The 23947-nt window shown below is 36.3% G+C and overlaps 1 protein-coding gene across 5 annotated transcripts in view; it reads left to right on the plus strand.

Annotated features, from left to right (window-relative positions):
- LOC105198825 (ADP-ribosylation factor-like protein 13B) overlaps positions 1–23947 on the plus strand; it is a 162254-nt gene that overhangs the window by 12857 nt on the left and 125450 nt on the right. The window contains exons 1-3 of one of the 5 annotated variants that reach the window (XM_039449879.1): positions 5265–5576; positions 6250–6269; positions 6345–6478. In XM_039449879.1, the coding sequence (XP_039305813.1) occupies positions 6359–6478 (120 nt within the window). In that variant the 5' untranslated portion in view covers positions 5265–5576; positions 6250–6269; positions 6345–6358. The other 4 variants (XM_039449880.1, XM_039449878.1, XM_039449877.1 and 1 more) reach the window with 4 other exon arrangements.

The following is a 23947-nucleotide window of genomic DNA, read 5'->3' on the forward strand; positions in this document are numbered from 1 at the left end:
TGAGTATTGAAAGTTTAAACAAGGCAAAGGGAGGGGAAGGAATTAGAGCATTAATAAATCTGAAGTGCGGAAATATGGAAGAGGTGAATAAATTTTGCTTAGGGGAAAAGGAAAGATGTGTGTTTTGCGAAGAAGGTTAGGATAATTTAGAGGAGTGGGTGCCGTTAGCGCACAGTGCGATAGCGCACATCCCGATAGCACACATAAAATTTAAAGTAATTCCCGATAGCGCACATCCCGATAGCGCACAACAGAGAAAGGCGCGTTGTCCCGATAACGCACAACATAAAAGGCGCATTATCCCGATAGCACACAATGAAAAAACCGCATTATCCCAATAGCGCACATCCCGATAGCGCACATTTCGATAGCGCACATCCCGATAGCGCACATCCCGATAGCGCACATCCCGATAGCGCACATCTCGATAGCGCACATTCCGATAGCGCACATCCCGATAGCTCACATCCCGATAGCGCACATCTCGATAGCACGCGACTATGTGCTTTATAGGGAAAAAGATGTTTTAATTCCCGCAATCGCTCATCCCGATAGCGCACATCCTGGTAGCACGCGATTATGTGCGCTATCGGGAAAAGACGCGTATGTTAACACACATACCTGTTGATGTGTGCTATTGGGAGAGAGACGTTCTTATTCCCGTTAATACATATCTTACTATTGCTACATTTTCTGTTTTCTTTCCTAGAAGTTTTCCGAAGAAAATTTGTATATATTATTCATATATATAAAACATGTATAATTAGGTGTAACTGTTTATAAAATATTACGTATATTTTAATATATATTATAATTAATATTTTAATAGAAATAAGTAGAATAAGGCTATATACAGGGTGATTCAGAACGACTCATGTGTCCCGGTAAAGACATATTCTTGAATAAATTCTGAGACGATTTTTCCTGTACGAAAATTTTGTCCGACGCTTACTTTTTGAATAATAAAAGGATAAAGTTAGCGAATCACGGGCCGTGTACACATGGTAGACAAAGGCGCTGCAACTCACCGTCCGACACGAGTAAGTGCCCGCGGACGGTAAGTTGCGGCGCCTTTGTCTACCATGTGTACACGGCCCGTGATTCGCTAACTTTATCTTTTTATTATTCAAAAAGTAAGCGTCGGACAAAATTTTCGTACAGGAAAAATCGTCTCAAAATTTATTCAAGAATATGTCTTTACCGGGACACATGGGTCGTTCTGAATCACCCTGTATAGGTAGGTATGAAGAAAGCGGTCGTGAGAAAAAGAAGAAACAAACCAAAGTAAAGTTAGGAACAGAAGTAGATTTAAGAAGGTAATCATGCGAGGTATGGATGAATGCGTGAGTTAAGGATAAACCAAGTCCCTTCTTGGCGTGTATAATGCTGAAGTAATAAATATCTTAATAAATTGAATGGTTGGTTAGAGTTCTTTTCCTGCTCATACATTTGATTTACTACATACAAATACAGGGCTGTCATCGATTTGAAAATCTGAAAAACCTGAAAGTTTTGAGATTTAATTATATTTTGAAGTCATGGAAAATCACGGAATTTCAGGGAACTTTTGGAAAAATACATTATTAACAAATTTTTTATTAAAAAAAAAAATATTTTAATCTTGGTTTTAATTCTGTGCACAAAAACAATGTCACAATATTAACTTTTACTGTTATAAAATCTGCTGGATATATGTATAGGTATTTCGGACGGTGGAAGTAAAACGTTTTCTAAAATATTAACATATAGTACCGCTGTACACGTCCATATGTGCCGATACTTTGATTAATTCATCATGTGAATTAATCTCCTTACATTGCACAAGTGATCCACCCGCTTTGATTACAAAGAATAGCATATTTCAGATCAAATCTTTTATTATCAGGTTCTAATTCGTATTTCCAAACTCCAAAACGTTGGTCAACTGCAAAATAAAATATTTTTTTGTCTATCCGGATAGTGATATCCCAATTACAGTATAACTAGTCCGCTCCGTATCAGCACTTTGGATCCTGCGTTGAGATCAGTTGATCATCTGCTATATAAAATTCAAGACCGAATAGAAAGATGCTGACATAATACAAGGAATAATACAATTTTTTTCTTAACTTTCCTTTGTATAATTAAGAAACTGCACTTTAAATTTGTGCTTTTATTATTGCATTAATTTATACTACACTTTATATTTTTTTGTTTGTTTTTGCCATTTTTTATAGATGCTTATAAAAATACTTAAGATGTCAGTGTACGTTCTGCAATGTAGATTTCTATCCTCTTGAGTCTTGATCCAATGAGACTTTTATTGGATTTAACTGAAAATAAAAGCTGCGCAATAGGACCCTGCACGATCACGCGCATTTTTATTTAGAGCGGACATACTGATTATACCATGGTGGAAGTAGACATGGTGTGCGCAGTTTGCAAGCGTCTCTCTCTAATTCTTTGCCCTCTCACTTATTTTTTGACCGTAAGTCCCTATGTGTACCAACCTTGTTTAACTCCGTAAAGTTGTTACAACTGAATGTGTTTGTTTTCGTTGCACGCACGTCATTTAGTATTCTTTCGGTCTCTTTTTATCATATACGTGCGTGAATGTCGTATGATTGCACTTATCGTATAATTATAATAAAATGTACATTAAATTCGATATAAAAAACATATGGAAGATGTCGATAATTTTGAAAAGAAAATCTTAAGATTCATCTCCACAATGCTAAAACTCGGTGCAACTTTTCGAGCTGAGAACTGTGTGATCAATTAGCTTGTCACTTTTCCGTAAAAGCTAAACATTGATTGGTTACAAACTTTTCGATCTGAGAACTCGGACCATTTCTAGCCATTTCTAGCATCGCGGGCTTTTATAAATAAACTTTTCCATAGTAATCAAAGAATATCGTAATATTATTACAATTTCTAAGAGCTGGTTTTAAAATCTCCTGTTTGTGACCAGTTCAGTACCAATTGTAATTGATTATTTCTGGTCAATTTTATTTAACGACAACTACGATATGTAAGATAATAATAAAGTATATAAATGTAAGATAATATTAAAGGAAAAAAACTAATATAATGAAGGATAATAATAAACGACTTTTATTTATATAAAAAAACTCTGATATATTTAAACCAATGGTTTCGCGCTCGTGTTATAAATCACAGATTAATTATAGGCCGTAAACAAGCAAGACGATTATTAATTTAATAAATTTATTAAAATCTAAAAAGATTGTGATTACGAAACGTTTCGGTCTTACTTGACCTTCTTCAGCCGTAACGTTAACATTAATCTACTATCTTTTTGAACATATTTTTTATTTATTTTTCTACTCGTATATAAGTACGAGTTCGTACCAAACATTAATTATAATATTTCATCGAGAATGCATTGATAGTATTCGATATTTTCTTTAACAAGTGTAATTATTTTGTGTATTACATAATTTTCTTGGGAAAAGTAGTCACCATGAAAATTTATAAAGCATTTTTCAACAATTTTACTAATATGAATTAATTCATCAGAGGGATACATTATTTGGTACCCTTCAGAAACATAATGATATGTATCAGGTATCAGAGAAAAGGACACAACGAACATATAGCAGAGTGTGACAAAGATGCAATCAAAACAGTTGTAGTAACCTGATATCATCAAACATTTAGTTTTTCGTAGTTGGCAGACTTGGGGACTTACAGTCTCTCGATGCGAAAAAGGGGCGTGGTTTGCGAGTTTCGCGCACACCATGTCTACTTCCACCATGGATTATACTGTGTCGCAATCTTAAGCGGATGTCGTTCATTGTTGTAGCGTAAAAGCAATACAATTTTTGCGATGTCATTACGAAAGTACGATTTTCTGTACACCACGATGACAGTAAACATATGCTTCATGTAAACGTCGTCGTGCTGTCCATCAAGAAATCGACAATTGCATCTCGTTAATGGCAGTTTGATACAGGGCGAAAAGGATTTTCAACTACTTATTCAACTAACACACAAGGAAAAGATAGAAGCGTTTTCCTCTGATTTTGATAAACCCTTAAACGCACCGATCTGAAAAATTACGTTAACATATTGTCCGGTATGGTAGATTTTTTCAACTTTGAAAAGCTATAACTTTGGTTAGGTCATCCAATCAATATTTTTTAAATAAAAGTTTAGAATTTTAGAAATGTGACTGTATAATCGATATTGTCGAAAAATGATTTATTGTGAAGTTATAAAGAATAAACTATGAAGCGAAAATGAAAAATTGTTCACAAATCCACTTCTTTTTTTAACTTATACCTTTGCAACAAAAAACTTTTGAAAACTTGGAAATACGGCGTTTTAAAGCTGAAAAGTCATACTTTTGAGAAAAGATTGTGGCATTGTCATTCCTATTAAAAGTTGTAATTATGTAACAAGTCGAATATGAGGTATTTTTGATTAACCTTTAAACAAATAAGTGGGTCTGAGAAATCCCATACGAAGTTTCGGACGCTTGCTGTGTGAAGACGGAATGAGATAGGAGGCTCGGATCAAGACGTAAAAAAAATTTGAAATTTCCTCTTTCGATTGATATGGTTTATCAACTTTTTTGGTCAACTAAAATTCAAACGCCACGGCAGCAAAGTTTTGTTAGGATCAATGCGATCCATATAGTGTGTGAGTGAAACTATTTTGTGAGTAATTTTATGTAAAAGAACTGGACAAAATACGTTCGAACAGGTCGGTTTGCGGATGTTACTCGCATATACTCTATCTAAAGTTGGAATACTATAAAATGCTGTAGAAAAGGGAGTTTTTCCGAAATATATCAAATTTTCCGAAATATATGAAACACATCAATTTTCAATTTTAGACACGATTTAATCAAAAATACCTCATATTCGCCTTGTTACATAAGTACATTTTTTAATAGAAATGACAATAATATAATTTTTTTTAAGTATGAATCTTTAATTTTAAAGCGCCGTATATAAAGTCTTTAAAAGTTTTTTGTTGCAAAGATACGATTTTTTCTAAAAAAGTGGATTTTTAGATGCCCAAAAATATCTCATATTCTTCATGTTACATAATTATATTTTATAGAAAGAATGACTTTGCCAAATGTTATTTTGAAAATGTGACTTTAGCTTTAAAACGTTGTATTTGAAAGACCTTAAAAGTTTTTTGTTGCAAAGATATGATTTTTTGAAGGAAAAATGGATTTTTGACCAATTTCTCATTTTTGCTTAATGGTTTTTCTTTTATAACTTCACAATAAATTATTTTTTGGCAATGCCGATTGTGCAGCCACACTTCTGAGATTCTGAACTTCCATTAAAAAAAAAAAATTGTAGAAAAATATTGATTGTAATCAAAGTTATAGCTTCTCAAAGTTGAAAAAGACCCAAGTTTTCAGACCCAAAAATCAGTGTGTTTAAGGGTTAACAAAATATCTCCACTACCCAAAGTTTTTTCAAACTTTTCAAATTTTTTTTTAGTCAAATTAAAGGTTATTTTTTTTAATCATGTATAACAAAAGTATCTTAAGAGATACCATTTTAGAGAATTAATTATAAACGCCTCCGTAAACGCTATCCGTGCTCATATGCGTAAGTAATATAAATTTGCATGAACGGAAATAGTGTAATATTGCAATCTTTGATACACAACCAATTGTCATCACCGTGAAATTACAATTTATTTAAATATTTGTAGTTTAAAAGTGGTTATATAAATGAAAAACCAGAAGAATTTAGTTCTGACAAAACTTCAACATATGATATTGAAGGTTGCAATAATATATCTGTAGTAAGATGTTCATGATGCAAGATGTCATTATGTTTAAAACATTTTTTCGTCGAGTATCATTACTGTAATAAGTATAATGAGTGAACGATTACAAAATATAAAATTATATAAACACTTAAAAATTATTTCACTATTAAGTAAATAAATGACACAAACAGCACGCTAACATCGTTAAAAGTACAGTCTGAATACAGGCTTATATTTAAATAAAGCTCCCATCAAAATTTTTATTCCTGATTTTTTAATTCTAAATATTTACGTGAAAAAAAAACACATGAATATAAATTTTAACATTTTTAATTAAAAAGTTTAATTGCAGTTGTTTTTTTTTTATTTTCAACTTATTTGATTTGAATCAATCCTTGAATTTTCTTCTGTCTGTTATAATACTCTATAAAACAACGTTAGTTTTATGAATAGGTTACTATTTCTTGTGTGTCAGTATTTTGCAATAAGGTTGAAATTTGTTCCCAGGTTCAATAAAGAAACATCTGGTAATCTTATTAAAGATCCTGGAAGAACTTATTACATAAAATTTTTTTTGTATAATATATTCTTTTTTTTTATAGATCCAGATCATAACATGTTACCCACAATAGGTTTCCGGACAGTATCCCTAAAGCACAAATCGTATTCTGTGAAGATATACGATATCGGAGGCAGCTCACAAATTAGAGCATTGTGGCCCAAATATTATATCGATGTAAGTGACTATTATAGATTTTTTTAAACAAAGAACGATAAATAAGTATTGCAGAAAAAATATTAAACGATCGATCGCTACGTCTTTCTGATGGAAAAATTTTGATAAATTTTATGTTTATTTTGAAACATTTTGATAAGTACATAAAAATTCATAAAAATTTTAACAAAATTTCATGAAAAAAGTTAATGAAGGAGATCCGGTAAACAAGGCCAAATTTTGCTTTGCGATGAAATCTAAGCCTAAACTAACCTTTAAAAATTTTTTCTTAGGTTCTAAGAAGTACGAAGATAATTGTCATTTATCTGAGAAATCGTGAGACAAATTTGAAAACAACGCAGTAAGTTATTGGACTTTAATATTGGTTTATATGTAGAAGAACAACATCGAACTCTAAACGACAACTGGCGCACAATGTCCAGGTCGGATCTCCGTTCAAAAGGAATGTGTTTATAGGAGAACAGGGATAAGATAAAGCGGGATGGTTTTATGGTTTGGTTATTGACGTCTAGTGTATTTAAGTAAGAGGAAAAACAGTTTACAGAATAGTTCTACGTGTTATGGCACGTAACAAAAGTTAGCGAATTAAAATTTAAAAAATACAAAATGTTTTACTTAAATAGATTTTTTTTAAATGTTGTGGAGAAGACTGTTGGTTTCTATATATAAACCAATATTAAAGTCTAATAGCTTACTGCGCTTTTCTTACAACTTTTCCATTTCTTGTATAAATGGCAATTATTTATGTACTTTTTAGGACCTAAAGAAAGATTTTAAAGGTTAGTTTAGGTTCCATCGCAAGGCAAAATTTGGCCTTTACCGAATTTTTTTGTAACAAAACGCCAATGACAGATTATTGAAATTTGAATGAGACGTCATTAATTTGTCAATACAGAGTACTACGATTTTTTATTGCAATTGCATAAAAAATTATTACAATTTTGATAAAAAGAATTTCGTACTTTTCATTGAATAGTATCTATTAAACTTTAGAGGACTAGAAGCCGTTATGTCGACTTTTGACGATTTAAGAAAATTTTGGAATATTAATATTTATACAGGGTGTATATAATACAGGGTGTAACAATACTGTCGATAAATATTTTAATGATATATTATTTGGAAGATTTTAAGACGAAAATTCTAATACCAAAATGTCGAGACAATAATAATTTTCAAGTGGAAAGAGTTTAAAGATTACTAATGACAGGGCTAGAATTTCGTACGCTCATGGTTGGAAATGTGTTCAAGGCGCGCTAAATCGAATACTTTTACTAATAATGAAATTACTGTAAAAATACGTAATAAGAGTTTTATTAAAAAATTAATTTTGTTTATTTAACTCTTAAACATATAAGTGGGTCTGAGAGACCCTATATGAAGTTTCGAATGTTTGCTGTGTGAAGACGGAATGAGATAAGAGGTTCGGACCAAGACGTAAAAAAAGTTTGAAATCTTCTCTTTCAATTGATATGGTTGATCAACTTTTTGAATCAACTAGGATTTGAACACCACGGCATTAAAGTTTTGTTAGGGTTAATGCGACCCATATAGTGTGTGAATGAAACTTTTTTGTGAGTAATCTTATGTTAAAAAACTGGACAAAACACGTTCAAACAGGTCCGTTAACGTATGTTACTCTGTTTAAAGTTAAAACACTATAATGCCGTAAAAAAGAGGATTTCTGCGTGCAAAATATATTATGAAACACATCAATTTTCAATTTTAGACACCTTGAGTTTATGAAAAATACCTCATATTTGCCTTGTTGTGTAACTATATTTTTTAATAGAAATGGCAATGACATAAGTTTTTTTTGAAAGTATGACTCTTTAGCTTTAAAACATCGTATTGTAAAGTCTTTAAAAGGTTTTTGTTACAAAGATATGATTTAAAAAAGAAAGTGGATTTTTAGAAACCCAAAAATACCTCATATTCTCCTTGTTCTATAATTCGATTTTTTAAAAGGAATGACAATAACATAATTTTTTTTGAAAATACGACTCTTTAACTTTAAAATGCTGTATTTGAATGTCCTTAAAAGTTTTTTATTGCGAAAATATGATTTTTTAAAGGAAAAGTGGATTTTCGAACAATTTCTGAGTTTTACTTAATAGTTTTTCTTTTATAGCATAACAATAAGTCATTTTTCGGCAATATCGATTATGCAGTTACATTTCTGAGATTCTGAACTTTTATATGAAAAAAAAGATTTTTGAAAAATGTTGATTAGAACCAAAGTTATAACTTCTCAAAGTTGAAAAAGTCTTTCAGACCCGAAAATGTGTTTACGTATTTTACGGGATCGGTGTGTTTAAGGGTTAAAATAAATTTAATTTAAAATCAGACAAATAATATTTGCACATAATAGTTTATTCATTATCATTTATTTGGTTTATACGGTGAAAGTTTTTATGTAAGATTGGCCTATAAACTTTTTTTATTATTGGAAATTGGATATTAATGTAGGTAGAATAAACACGTATTGATTACATTAAAAATAGACATTTTTGCTGCAGATATGAAACTAATTGCAAGTGATTTTTATAGTTTTTTGCAGAATCATTCGTGTTTAACATGCAAAATTGTCTATAAAATTTACTTACAAAGTCTCATTATATCTGTAGAAAAAAATGTCTATTTTTGCAGATTAATGTAATCGGCATGTGCATATTTTTTCTACATTAATATTGAATCTCTGAGTAATGATAAAACAATGTCTTTATAATGCCGATCTTACTTTTATTGTATAAATTAAATAAACAATAATGATTGACATTTTGACAATTTTGATATTTGATACATCAATATCGACACAATTATCAAGAGATGCGGTAGCGGCTCGCACTATGTATATTTTTTTTGTCTTTCCACGTAAAAAACGCTACCGCGTATCATTTACAGGAAGAAACACAATTTTTTACAAATAAATGGTTGTTTTTCTTAAACAAATTAATTTTATTAAAAAATGAATATAGTGGGGACAAATGTCGATTTTTTCGAGCACAATGACACAAGAATGATGTCCGTAAGTGCATTCGATGCTGAGATATGAATTATGCATGTATTTTTCAGCCTGATTTATGTCATCAAAAAATTCAGATACGTTATCGTCGTCTCCATCTTCGCAAAATTTCAGATTTGTCCCTCTTGGTTCAAGTATACACAACCCGAATGGGGAACTGTACAGGAATAAATAGTGTTCTTTGAGTACTCTAACATTGATCTTTGGTACCAACCCTCTATCATCAACCCCCATAAAGTTATTCGATGATATCTTCGAAAAATTTCTGATTTGTCTCCTTTGGCGGTTATTTTGAAAAGATATACGAATATATACAAAAAATATTTTAGACTTGGCTTCTCTCCCTCTGTTTTTCATTCTCTCTTTTGCTTACTCTTGTTCTTTGTCTCTCTCCCCCGCTTTCTGTCGCTCTCTACCGCTCTTCTTTGCTCTCCCCTGCTCTCCCTCGTTCTCTAACGCTCTCTCTTATTCTCTACCGCTCTCCCTTGCTCTTTACCATTCCCCCCGCCCCTCTCACTTTCCCTCTTCTTTTCTCTTTCACTTTTTCTTTTCCTCTCTCCCTCCCTCCCCCTTTTCTCTCTTTCTCACTCTCTCTTGCTGTCCTTTGCTCTATATGCTCTTCCACGCTCTTTTTCACTCTCTACCGCTCTCCCTTGCTCTCCTTTGCTTTCTATCGCTCTTCCACACTCTCTCTCACTTTCTACCTCTCTCCTTCGCTCTCCTATGCTCTTTTTCGTTCTCTACCGCTCTCCCACGTTCTCTCTTGCTCTCTGCCGCTCTCTCTCGCTCTCCTTTGCTTTCTCTCGCTCTCTCCTTGTCTCTCCCATGCTCTTTCTTGTTCTCTACCGCTCTCCTACGTTCTCTCTTGCTCTATACCGCTCTTCCTTGCCCTCTCTCGCTCTCCTCCACTCTCCTTCGTTCTTTATCGTTTTCTCGCACTCTACCGTTCTTCCTCGTCTTCTCTTATTCTCCCCTGCTCTTCCTCGTTCTCTACTGCTGTTTCTCGCTCTTTACCGCTCTCCCTCGCTTTCTCTCACTCTTTTTTGCTCTCTTTCGCTCTCCCTTGCTCTCTATCACTCTTCCACGCTCTTTTTCGTCCTTTATCTCTCTCCTTTTTCCCATCCTTTTTCTCGTTCTCTACCGCTTTTCCACGCTCTCTCTCGCTCTGTATCGTTTTTCTTCCCTTTTTCTTGCTCCCCCCCCTCGTTCTCCCTCGTTCTCTTACTGTCTACCGCTCTCCCTTGCTCTCTATCGCACTCTCTCACTCTCTAGCGCTCTTTCTTGCTCTCTATCGCTCTTCTTCGTTTTCTACCACTGTCTCTCGCTCTCTACCGCCCTCCTTCGCTCACTATTGCTTTTTCTTGCCTTTTTTCGCTCTTCCTCGCTCTTTACCGAACTTATTTGCTTTCTCTCTTTCTCTTTCTTTGTGTCCAGATATTTACTTTTGTGATTAAAACATGCATGTTTTTGTGCTTATATATTCTTACTATGTTTATGATATATATTGTTGCTGTTTCAACATACTTAGCAAAAATTTGTGAAATCCGCTTAAGAGACATTAAAAATGTAAAAGAAAGCACCAAATATATTTTTTTTGTCATAGTAAAACAGCAATAAAGTTATCCGCTTAAAAAAAACATTAATAATGTAAAAAAAGTGCCAAGTATATTTTTTTGTAATATGTTATTAATATACCAAAATGCTTAGCAAAAATTTGTAAAATTTGCGTAAAAAACATTAAAAATGTCAAAAGAAGCGCCAAGTTTTTTTTTTGTAATATAAAACCAAACTGAAACTGCAATGAATTAAACCAAATATAATATCATCAAAAAGAAGTGAAATCAAAAATATTGCAAGTATATTTATTACCGATGGGTTGGAGATCTTTTGACCACGTTGCAATTGGCTACCAACCACTTACAGTGTTAAACAGTGGAAAAACTGTAGGCACCAGACGCTCAAATAACTGTGATCAATTGCAACGTGGTCAAACGGGTCACTCCCGTACCGATGAGCAGCAAATTATGTGACAAAATCAAAGATGGGCAAAATCTCTAGTAGCAGCGTACTTGGCGCGTCCGTTTTTTTCCATTGTTTAACACTGTGAGTGGTTGATGATTAATTGCAACGTGGTCATAAGACTCCCAACCCATCGGTAATAAATATACTTGCAATATTTTTGATTTTACTTATTTTTGATAATATTATATTTGGTTTTATTCATTGTAGTTTTGGTTTAGTTTTATATTACAAAAAAATTTAATTGGCGCTTCTTTTTACATTTTTAATGTTTTTTTAGGCGTATTAAATTATTATGTGCAAATATTTATTTTATATTATTGTTTTATATTAAATTTATTGTAAACAGAATTATTTTCTAATAAAACTTTTATTTTGTATTTTTATATTACCTTTATTATTATTTTTATTCTTAATTTGTTCCTTCAGCTTTTGCCAAGAAGCAGGACCTGGTTTAGGCCTATCTCCACTTATCCTTTCACACACATTTTTCTTACTCTCCTTCTATCTTACCTTGACCTCTTCTTTTTCTGCCAGTCTTATTCCTAATACAGAATATCTTCATGCGCACGCGCCTATAAATTTATATCTACTTATATAATTAAACGCATTACTATCCGAAATGTACAATCTAAACAAATACGAAAAATACAAAAATCTATCACAGTTTCTGAATGCAATTTGTCATAAATTTAAATTAAATTACATTAAATTATAACTTCAGTACCTATATATATATATATATATATATATATATATATATAATTTATTTTTCTTTAAGCTTACATTGTCGAGAAGGGGACTTGGTTTAGAATAATTCTTTAACCATTCATTCATTCGCACTCTATACTAATCTTATGTTCTACGCCCTTTTTACCTATACCCTATCACGCATTTACGTTTTCTTTTTTTTTCTCACATCTACATTTTTATTTCCTTTACTTTTACATTTACGTCTTATTTTCTTATTGTTTATAATATCACTATTCATAGCTATTCACAGCCTTTGTTTTTATAATACATAACCTTACGTGCTACCTTGTAATACCTGATACTATCTTACAATCTATTTTCTTATCTTTTTTATTTACTATCTTCTATTTCCTATTCACTTTATTCCCACTCTCTCTTTTAATCTCCCTCTCTTCCACTTCTTTCTTTTTTTTTAGTTTCTTTTCCCTTTTTTTCCATCATTTCTTAATTATTTTTTCTTTACAGCAACCTAAATTTTTATTGTATGTCCTTCTATAATTCTGTCACTAACTCCTTCTAAGTCTGCAAACCATTCCCTAATTTTCTCACATTTTTTTACATGATGATTTAAGCCATCATTTTCTTTATCATAGAATAAACACGCCCATTATCTCTCGTCTGTCCAATATTTGTTTGCTTGCTCTAAGTTTCCGCACCTTAATTTTATCATCGCTCTTACCTCATTACCCCTACTTGTATTTGCGATATTTTTTACTTCTACTTAGAAATTTTACATTTAAAGTCTATTTTTCTGTACTTTTTATTATATCTTGCTTTAGCTATTTTTCCATTCTCCCATTGTCTCTGCACTTCCCTCCCTCTTTATCACTTCTGCTTCTAAGGCGTCTTCTTCAATCTCTCTTATTTCCCGAGCTTCTATTTCCCACTCATTTCTATTGTAATACCTCTCTTTTTTTGCCGTATTTGTCATTCCAACCATATTGTTCTTTCTCCCACCAGCATTCTTTTACTATACCCCTGCCTTACCTTCTGTGATCCTATTCTTGTATCTCCTAGCTCTAATCCCCCATCTTACTCTTAACTTATCCATCACTAATTTCTTCATTATAATATACTTCGGTGTGCAGAATCCCAAGTCAAAAATCCATCTTACATAATCTATCATTACTTTTTCTAAATTTTCTTTTTTCTCCCATTCCCATAATTCTACTCCATATGCCATTACGCTTTGTACTAAGTACTTGAATAGTATCCTTCTTTTAACTCTTAAACACATAAGTAGGTCTGAGAGACCCCATATGAAGTTTTGAACGCTTGCTATGTGAAGACGGAATGAGATAGGAGATTCGGACCAAGACGTAAAAAAAGTTTGAAATCTCCTCTTTCGATTGATATGATTGATCAACTTTTTTGGTCAACTAGAATTTGAACGGCACGGCAGCAAAGTTTTGTTAGGGTCAATGCGACTCATATAGTGTGTAAGTGAAACTTTTTTTGTGAGTATTTTACATAAAGTAGCTGGACAAAATACGTTTGAACAAGTCGGTTTGCGGATGTTACTCGCATGTACTCTGTCTAAAGTTGGAATACTATAAAATGCTGTAGAAAAAAGTTTTTCCGAAATATATCATGAAACACAACAATTTTCAATTTTAGAGACAATTTAATCAAAAATACCTCATATTCGTCTTGTTCCATTTTTTAATAGAAACGACATAATTTTTTTGGAAAATATGAATCTTTAGCTTTAAAACGCCGTATTGTAAAGTTCTTCAAAGTTTTTTGTTGCAAAGATATGATTTTTTTTTTAAGTGGATTTTTAGATGCCCAAAAATACCTCATATTCTTCATGTTACATAATTATACTTTTTAAAAGCAATGACTTTGCCAAATTTTATTTTGAAAGTGTGATTCTTTAGCTTTAAAACGCCGTATTTGAAAATCCTTAAACGTTTTTTGTTGAGAAAATATGATTTTTTGAAGGAAAAGTGGATTTTTGACCAATTTCTCATTTTTGCTTAATGGTTTTTCTTTTATAACTTCACAATAAATTATTTTTCGGCAATGTCGATTGTGCAATCACACTCCTGAGATTTTGAACTTTCCTTTAAAAAAAAAAAAAAAATTGTAGAAAAATATTGATTGTAATCAAAGTTATAGCTTCTCAAAGTTAAAAAAGTCTCCCAGACCCAAAAATGTGTTTCCGTATTTTACAGGATCGGTGTATTTAAGGGTTAAAATCATTTCTACATATCCTCTCACCTAATCTCCATACCTTTCTTGCAACTATTTTTCCTTTTCCGCATAATTCCTTAATATGTTCCTTACTATTTCCATGATCATTCAACATAAAGCCTAAGTATTTAAAGCTTTACCTTCTCTATCATCTTATCTCCCCATTTTTATTTCTCGATTTTTTCTTTTTTTTCTATTCACTACTACCATTTTTGTTTTTTTTGGGGTGGGGGGAGGCATAACTCGAATTTCATTTCTGTCAGAAAATGCTTAAATGTACCTATTATATCTAACATCGCATCCCTATTATTCGCTATTAAAACTACGAGGTGTGTTCAAAAAGTATCGCGAATTTTGAATTTTCGCGGGTTACGTATATTCGAATTTCGATCTTTTTGTGGCGTTATGTTGGTACTCATGTCTCTCACTTATGCCGACAAGCTCGGCCATTTTGAATGTTCACTTAATTGTTGACAGCTGCTTTGCTTGCACGTGTTTTGGATCGTCTTCGATTTTTACCTATTCAAAAAAATGGATCAAAGAACCTGTATCAAATTTTGTGTGAAAAACGAAATTAAGTGCGCGGATGCATTCCGAATGTTGACTGTGGCATACGGAGAAGCTACCTTGGACCGAAGCAACGTTTATCGGTGGTACAAAATGTTCTCAGAAGGCCGAGAAGATGTGAACGACGAAGAGCGTGCCGGACGCCCGAGCACTTCAACAACAGACGAAAAAATTAATGAAGTGGAGAAAATGGTATTGGCCAATCGTCGAATCACCGTTAGAGAAGTTGCTGAGGACCTAAACATATCGATTAGCTCGTGCCATTCGATTTTTATCAATGATTTGGGCATGAAACGGGTCGCCGCGAAATTCGTACCAAAATTGCTCAATTGCGACCAAAAACAGCATCGCATGAACATTGCTAATGAGATGTTGGACTCTGTCCGCGACGACCCAAATTTGCTCCAGAGGGTCATAACTGGTGACGAATCGTGGGTTTATGGTTATGACGTGGAAACCAAAGCTCAATCATCTCAATGGAAGCTGCCGCACGAACCAAGACCGAAAAAAGCGCGCCAAGTTCGGTCGAATGTGAAAGTTTTGCTGACAGTTTTCTTCGATTGCAGGGGCGTGGTGCATCATGAGTTCTTGCCACAGGGTAGAACGGTCAATAAGGAATATTACCTGCAAGTTATGCGCAATTTGCGCGAAGCAATCCGCCAGAAACGCCCGGATTTGTGGAAGAACAAAAATTGGTTTTTGCATCACGATAACGCCCCTGCTCACACATCGTTGCTTGTGCGCGACTTTTTGGCCAAAAACAACACACTAATGATGCCGCAGCCACCGTATTCCCCAGATCTGGCCCCCTGTGACTTTTTCTTGTTCCCTAAACTGAAGAGGCCCATGAAAGGACGACGTTACGCTACGCTTGACGAGATAAAGACGGCATCGAAGGAGGAGCTGAACAAGATAAAAAAAAATGATTTTTTGAAGTGCTTCGAAGATTGGAAAAACCGTTGGCACAAGTGTATAATATCTCATGGGGATTACTTTGAAGGGGACAAAATAGATATTCATGAATAAATAAATAATTTTTGAAAAAACACAAAATTCGCGATACTTTTTGAACACACCTCGTATGTCGTCCGCATACGCTAAGTTCCATATCCTAAGTCTACTTATTGCTACCACGTCTATATTCCTATTTTCCATTTTTTCTTCTAATTTTGCTATATATAAATTGAACAGAAGTGGACTCATTATACAGCCTTGTCTTACTTTTTCTGTGATAAAGTTTTCCGTGTATCCTTGCTTCGTCCTCACCATGACTTCCGTTTCCTTGTATATCCTTGCTATTCTCCTCACCAGCTGCTCCTTTATTCCTTTCCTTTTCATTACTCTCCACAATGTTTTTCTGTCTACTTTATCGAATGCCGCCTTCAAGTTTGCGAACATCATATACTTTTCTTTTTTTCTTTTATGTCACGTGATTCAAAACGAATATATTATCTATCGTTGATCTTCCTTTCCTGAAGCCCGCTTGATTTGTTAACACTATACCCCTTTCTTCTACCTCTATCTCCAATCTATTTTTAATTATCTCTTTATATATCCTGTATGCTGTGCATAACAAGGATATTCCTTTATAGTTACTTACTTTTTCCTTATCTCCTCTCTTGTACAAAGGCACCACGATGCCCTTCCAATCTTTCGGTATTGTTCCTGCTTTCCATGTTTATTTTATCAGGTTCTTCATCTTTTTTCATAGACTCTTCCCAATGTACGAGGGCAGTCCGATAAGTACTTAGCCTACAAAAGAAAAACGAAAATTTTGGAAAAGTGGCGATTTATTTCTCAATATAGTCTCTTTTTAGCTCGATACACTTGACCCAGTGATGCTCCAACTTCTTTAATCCATCTGAAAAATACGTTTTCTCGAAGTCTGCAAAGTAGGCCTCCGTGGCGGCGATAACCTCCTCATTTGACTCAAATTTTTGCCCGGCGAGTGACTTTTTCAAGTTTGGAAACAAAAAAAAGTCGTACGGGGCCAAATCTGGAGAATACGGTGGATGGGGCAGCAGTTCGTAGTGCAATTCGACCAATTTGGCGATGGCGGAGGTGTGAGCCGGTGCGTTGTCATGGTGGAAGAGCACTTTTTTTTGCCAAATGGGCCCGTTTTTTCTGCAATTCAGCGTTGAATTGGCCCAATAATTCGGCATAGTAGAGTCCTGTGACCGTTTTGCCCTTTTCCAGGTAGTCGATGTAAATCACACCTTGTGAATCCCAGAAAACGGTGGCCATCACCTTTCCGGCCGATAGGACAGTTTTCGCCTTCTTCGGAGCACGTTCACCGGGTGAAGTCCACTGTTTCGACTGTTCCTTGGTCTCTGGTGTGTACCAGTGGATCCATGTTTTGTCAACGGTTACGAAACGACGCGGAAACTCCTTCGGATTGCGCTTAAACAGCGTCAAACACTGCTCTGAAGTGGTCTCACGGTTGCGCTTGTTGTCCGAAGCGAGCAAACGCGGCACCCATCGCGCCGACAGCTTTTTTATGTCTAAAATTTTATGCAGGAGGTCTTTTGAGATGCCTACTGTTTCAGCTATCTCGCGCACCTTCAATCGGCGGTCTGCCAATACGAGATCGTGGAATTTTGTCACGTTATTCTTCGTGGTAGCCATTTTCGGGGCATCTGAGCGTAGCTCATCAAAAACCGACGTGCGACCATGTTGAAACTCGTTAAACCATTTTTTGACGGTCGCCATTGAAGGAGAAGAGTCATTGTACACAGCATCCAAGCGCTCTTTGATTTCGCTGCGTAATTTCCCTTCCAAAAATAAGAATCGCATCACCGACTGATATTGTTTTTTTTTCCATTTTTCTAAAATCCGCGGACACGCCCGCTTCCACACGCGGTCAAAACAAAACTACGAGTCCGATTTGGCTGAAATTTTGACAGTAGCCGTTTACGAGAATGTACTACACAATGGTAAATCTCTCTTGCGATACTGGCACCATCGGGCGGTGAGGCTAAGTACTTATCAGACCGCCCTCGTATTTCCATGTCTTTATTGGTATTCCGTCAATTCCTGCAGCCTTCCACTTTTTCATTTTATTTAGTGCTTTCTTTATCTCCGCTTCTTGTATTTCTTCTTCTCCCTGTTTCTTCTTAATTACATCTGCACAGGCATCTACTCCAGGCAGGCTCACGCCCAAACCCTTCATTGCACGCCGCCGCTGCCCCTCTTCTTTCTCTTTATCATCTATTTTCTCTTCCTCCGATCCTTCCAACAGGTTTTTTAAATTCCTCTATACCTTTTTCCTTATCGTATTTACTTATCCTTGTTCTTTTGTCTCTCTTTTTGTTTATATATTTCCATACCTCTGTTTTGCTTTTTATTCCTCTTAATTCTTCTTCCTCTTCCTTCCTTTTCTCACTCTGCTTCTTCTACAATACTTCCTTAAAATTCTTTTTCTTGATATAGTCTCTTCTTATTTTTTCTTCCATTTTTTGTATATCTTTTTGTTTATCTTTTTTTTCTTGTGCAGCTTCTATCTCGCCAATCCTTGTCTTCAAGCTGCACCTTTTTTCTTTTTCTTATTTTTTTTCTTATCATGGCTTTGTGCACTATTTTCTTTATCTTTTCCCATTTTTTTTTCTTAGTCGTATCGTCCTCCTTTTCTTCCAACTCTTCCGCTTCACACAGTTTTTCCGTTATTTTTGCATATACCTTTCTTGCTTTTTTGTTTCCAATATATTTTTCCATACTATTATTTCTATTTTTTCTTCCTCTTCTTTTTTCTCTTGTTTTCTTCGGTCTTTTTTTTCTTCTTCTATGATTTCCATCTCCAATGACCAAAGTAGTCTAAGTCCACCCTGTCTTCTACTATAAACTTACAAATTTTATCGCGTACATTTTTATTTACAATAACATAATCAATAACCGAATAACCTTTTGCACGTACATATGTATATTATCCCTCCCAATCTTTTTCCATTGTCCCATTCAAAATATACCACTTTTTCTCCATTATCCATCCTACCAAATTTCTTTCTCCATTTCCTATCATCTTGTCGTTGCTATAGCTCGTTATTTCTTTTTCTTCTATATCTTCTATATCTCTCCCATCTATTCTCTTATTCTTCAATTCTCCTATTTTTATATTGAAATCTCTTATTATCAAATTTTCTTCCTCTTTTTCCCCTATAAGTTTTTCCAGTTTTTCTCTTAGACTCTTTCTCGTTTGTACACCGTACACTGATACAATTTTACTCTCTCCCTCTCTTTTCCTACCTGTCATTAACTTTTTTTCCTCCTTGATTATTTTTAACTTATTTCCCTGTCCTTTTTCTTTCTTCTTACACCTATTATAAAGCTTCCCTTTGCTCTCCCTTTCTTCTTTTTTATTACGAAACTACACACCCATTTATGTGTTTTTGGCAATTTTTGTTTGATTTTTTGTTATCTTATTTCTTCTACCCAAGTTTCACACATACTTATAATATTGTATTTTTTTATATATTCCCAAAATTCCCTATCCTTGTTACTTATTCCTGCTACATTTCAAAATACGTATCTTTTCCTATTTTTGTTTCCTATCCTTCGTTTTCTCCCTCTCTCCTCTTCTTCTCTACCTTCCCTTTGCACTTTCCGGCTTACTTGAAATCCCGATTTTCCTCTTCCTCGTTACTTTTTTCCAACTTTTCCTCTTTTCTTCTTTTTTCTATCTCTTTCCTTTCCATTCTTTTTTCTTCCTCCTCTCTTTCTAATTCCAATTCTATTTCCGCCCACATTTTCTATATCCTTTAACTCTAACCCTACTCGTTCCTGCCTTTACTTTTACACCTTTTTCTTTTTGCTTTTTTGTCCATCTGTGAATTCATTTCTGCACTTTTCTTTTTTTCCAACTTAGATCATTTTTTATATATATGTTTTTTCCTTCTGTTTTATAATTTTCATAATTTTTTATAATTTTTTTTTGTAGTCCTCATTTTCTAATTTCATTAATATCATCTTACCGCTCTCTCTACAGTTAACTTTTTTTTTTTTGTTTACGGAGAGGAAATGCGTTAGCGCATACCCCAGGCCTCGGGGGAGGCCTAGCGGTTATGTGGGGCTCTTCCCCGCCGACGACGTGTCGACGAGGACATTCCCACTAAAACCTCTCCGGGTGTCCTGCCCTGGTCCATGACTGGGGGGCTCCGGGAACGCGTGCAGCATACTTCCGGAGCCCCCCGGACCCAGTCGGCCAGTTGCGGCCGACTCTCGCCAGGGGCGCCTTAGCGGTAGGCACCCCTGGCAGGGCTTTAGGGCCTAGTCTGCCCTAGGTCGGGGATAGAGGGACACCGTCCCTCCCCCGCCTCTTCCCCTGTTGGTGTTGGAGGTACAGGCCCGGGGGTCCGGCCCCCGCCGGATAGTTCCCGGGCCTAGCTGCGCCATTTGGCGCGAGCTCCCTGACGCTCGTGGGGGGAGGGAGCACTTGCTCCGCTCCCCTCACCCCGGCGAGGCTGGGAGGGTTATCTCCCCTGTCTAGGAAGGGATCCACCCCTCAATGTCACTGGGAGTTAGCCTCGCCGGGAGCCGTAATTGATGTGAGCTGCCTCGCCCTGCTTCGGGTCCCGTATGCTGGGCCTTCGGCAGGGGAGGCAGGAGGGTCGTCTTCTCCGTTGTTGTTGGGGAAATCGCCGTCGCTCTCCCCCTCTTCCTCGATGGTTTGGAGGGAGGGGGGTTGTGCGCCGGTGATTCTTCTGCGCTTCCTGCGGGGACCCCCGCCATCGGGAGGGCCCGGTCGGTCTCTCGGAGGGCGGGGATCCCCGCCTCCACCATTTCCCCGGGGGTTGGGTCGGCGACGTCGTCGCCTTCCGCCCCCACCGGGTCTTCCTCCCCTAAGCCTTTCTCTGGCCGTCTCGGCCGCCTCCTTCTGCGACATAACCTGTTCGCAGAAGGAGGCGACCGCCTTCCAGCAACTCTCCCTGAGGACCATCTTGGCAACGACAGCCCTCAGGGAGAGAGAGAGAGAGAGAGAGAGAGAGAGAGAGAGGGAGAGAGAGAGAGAGAGAGAGGGAGAGAGAGAAAGAGAGGGAGTTGTGCTTCCCTGGAAGTCCACGCCTGGGAGGACGGGTTCGGGGAATCGTTCTTTCTTTGGAAATTGGGAAAAAAGTTTCGATTTTTAGGGCAAAAAGTTGTCGAACTTGTGTCTTCGTGGGAATTTTATTGTAAACTCGTGACTAAAAAAGAGTTTTTCTTTTGCAGGTTTATTTTTATTTTAAGTGAGATACTCGTTGGAATATGTTTAATTTCAGTTTTGGGATTCGTGCGAAGTGAAGTTTTTCTTATGAAGAATCGTCGAAACTTTGTGTTAAAAAGACCGCCTTGCCTCGGTTTTTTTGAATCGAGGTTTTTCCGAGGGCCTGAGGGCAAATGCCGAGGCGGGGACATAGGGAGCTCTTAAGGCGTTGGGTCCTCGAGAAAGGTAATTCCCCCCCCCCCTTGTCCGAAGAATGAAGGAAGAAGTGCTCAAAACTCAAGCTGAAGAGTAAGAACTAGCTACAGCTAAAGCAGGAAGAAGACGTCTTGTGGACGAAGTCACGCAGCTCCAAATCCCTTTGCAGCAGCTAGGGGAAGAGCAAGAAGTCGTGAAGATTTTAGAAGTCCTTAGTTGGTTGTCGGGACGACAACCTAAAGAAAGGGGGCAGTGTTACGCCCGGTATAGGCGTGTATTATGTTATAAACGTCTTTCGTCTATGAGTGGTGATGTTCGTGTTGTTGAGGTCTGAAGCCTTGTTTTGGTGACAGACGTGTAGAATAAACGTTGGAGTTTTTCAAAGATTCTGCTTTATTATTTATCGCACGCGAGTGCCTTTTGTGTGAGAGCGCGCGAGAGTGTTTGCGTAACCGACGGACGTAACATTTTTGGGGTCTTCTCCGACTTCGTCGATGAGGACTCTGCGCAGCTCGTCCCACGCTGGACAATGCTCCAGCGTGTGCTGCGCAGAGTCCACCTCCGCCTCATCTCTACAGTTAACTACCTTACCATCTACACCTATCTTTTCTTTCATTAGGTCCGTTGTCCATTCCTTACACCCTTTCTTATCTCTTTCTACTTTTTTAGGTATTTTTATTCCTCATTATAATATTATTTCTCCTTTTTTCTTTATCCTTTTCTTTCACTCACTTCCTAATTTTCTCTACCTCGCTCTTGCTTAAACCGCTGCATTCACTCATCCTGCTTCTGCTGCTAATACTGCAAATGCTGTTAGCCCTTGTTCTTGTTCCTGTACTATATATACTTTTTACCTCCCCCCTTTCACCTTTCTTGCTATCTACCTCCCTTCTTTCCGTTCTTTCTAATTCTAGCTTTTCTATTCTTTTTTCTATTTTCGCTATTCTCTCTACATATAATCTCATTTTTGCTTTTAAAACCTTTATCTCATTTGCTTTTTTTGTATCCTCTTTTAAACCTCTCACCTCTTCTCTCATTGTCAGTAATTTGTTAATCTCTTGCTTTATCGTAGCCCGTTCCTCTTTCTAATATTTTTCTTCTCCTACTTTAAGAGTTACCGTCTTACCTTCTTTCTTATTTTCTACCATCAGTTTTCTCTGTCTCTCATTTCACAGTTTCGTCTTTTGCGCCTTACCGGCCGCTCCTGTCTCTTTACTCGCCATAACCTCAATCTTTACTCATTTCTAATATGCTTGGAAATTCCCCCTTCTTCCTAAGCACGCCTTCACTTTCCTGTCTTCTTTGTTCTTTTTCCTACCTATTTTACACATTTGCATGTCTCTCCCTCACCTTTCTTCTCCTAAATTGCTTTCTAAACCTCGCTACGTTCTCACACACGTTCACGCTCATGCGCACCACCTAACCAAGTCCTAGTACCTAAATATAAATATATATTTAGATATAAATGTCTTTCTCCCTATACATAAATTACGCATATGTACAGTGTGTCTCATTGAAAAAAACGCACTTTGATAATTCTTTAATGAAGCATTTTTAGCAAAAATTTATCAAAAAGTTTTTGTTGAAAATGCTTCACTGAAGAATTATCGAGGTGCGTTTTTTAAAATGGGATACCCTATATACACTTACATTTACATCTTTTTCTTCTCTTCCACTTTTTTACTCTTATATTTTTTCTCTTTTTAAAATTTTACTAACACCTTTCTCTCATCCAAGTTATCGTTTTTTAACTTATTTTTTTCTTCGCGCGTTCTTCTAATTCCTTAATTTATCCTTTTGTTATTTTGCAATCTTCTGTGAAATATACTAAATTGTCCTTCTTTGTCTTGCAGAAAACATTTTCTTTCTTCCTCCTTTAACCATTTGTTGTTTATTTCTATATTTCTACATCTTATGTTCATTAGCGCTCTTATTCCTTCCCTATTTTTCTTCTTTTTACTTCGCTTTCTTCTAAATAGCTAGGTACCTTACTCCCATTTGTTTTTGTGGGGAAATCTGTATGGATATCCCCCTCCCGAGGCAGAGGGAGAGGATATGCTGGACTTTTACTGGCTAAAACCCCATGATGGTCCATCCAGCAAGGATGATGGGGGCGCCCCGGGATCGCTAAGCATTTCAACCAACGGGCGCCTTCCGAGCCTTGGTCCCCCCCCCCTCCGGAGGGGGACTTCTTTATTAATCATCTGGAGACCGTTGCGGGACCACCACGCAACCCCCATGCTGGAGTCGCGTGCAATGGATGCAGACGACCCCGCGTCTGCCCCTTACGATTTTAATCAGTTCTAAGGAGGGGGATGGGAGGCGTGAAACCTGCCCATGTCTTCCCCCAGCTTGGGGACTTGGAGGGTTACGGAATCCGGGCATATGCCTGGGCTCTTTTTTCTCTCATTTTACGCGAGGGAGGAGCGTCCGGGGCTATCTCCCTCTCCCTCTTCGCACTCTTCTTCCGCCAGATGACGTTTTTGCAGAAGGAGAGCGCCACTCTCCATTTCTTCTCCCT

The sequence above is a fragment of the Solenopsis invicta genome, chromosome 5 (genome assembly GCF_016802725.1).
Source record: "Solenopsis invicta isolate M01_SB chromosome 5, UNIL_Sinv_3.0, whole genome shotgun sequence".
Lineage (NCBI taxonomy): Eukaryota > Metazoa > Arthropoda > Insecta > Hymenoptera > Formicidae > Solenopsis > Solenopsis invicta.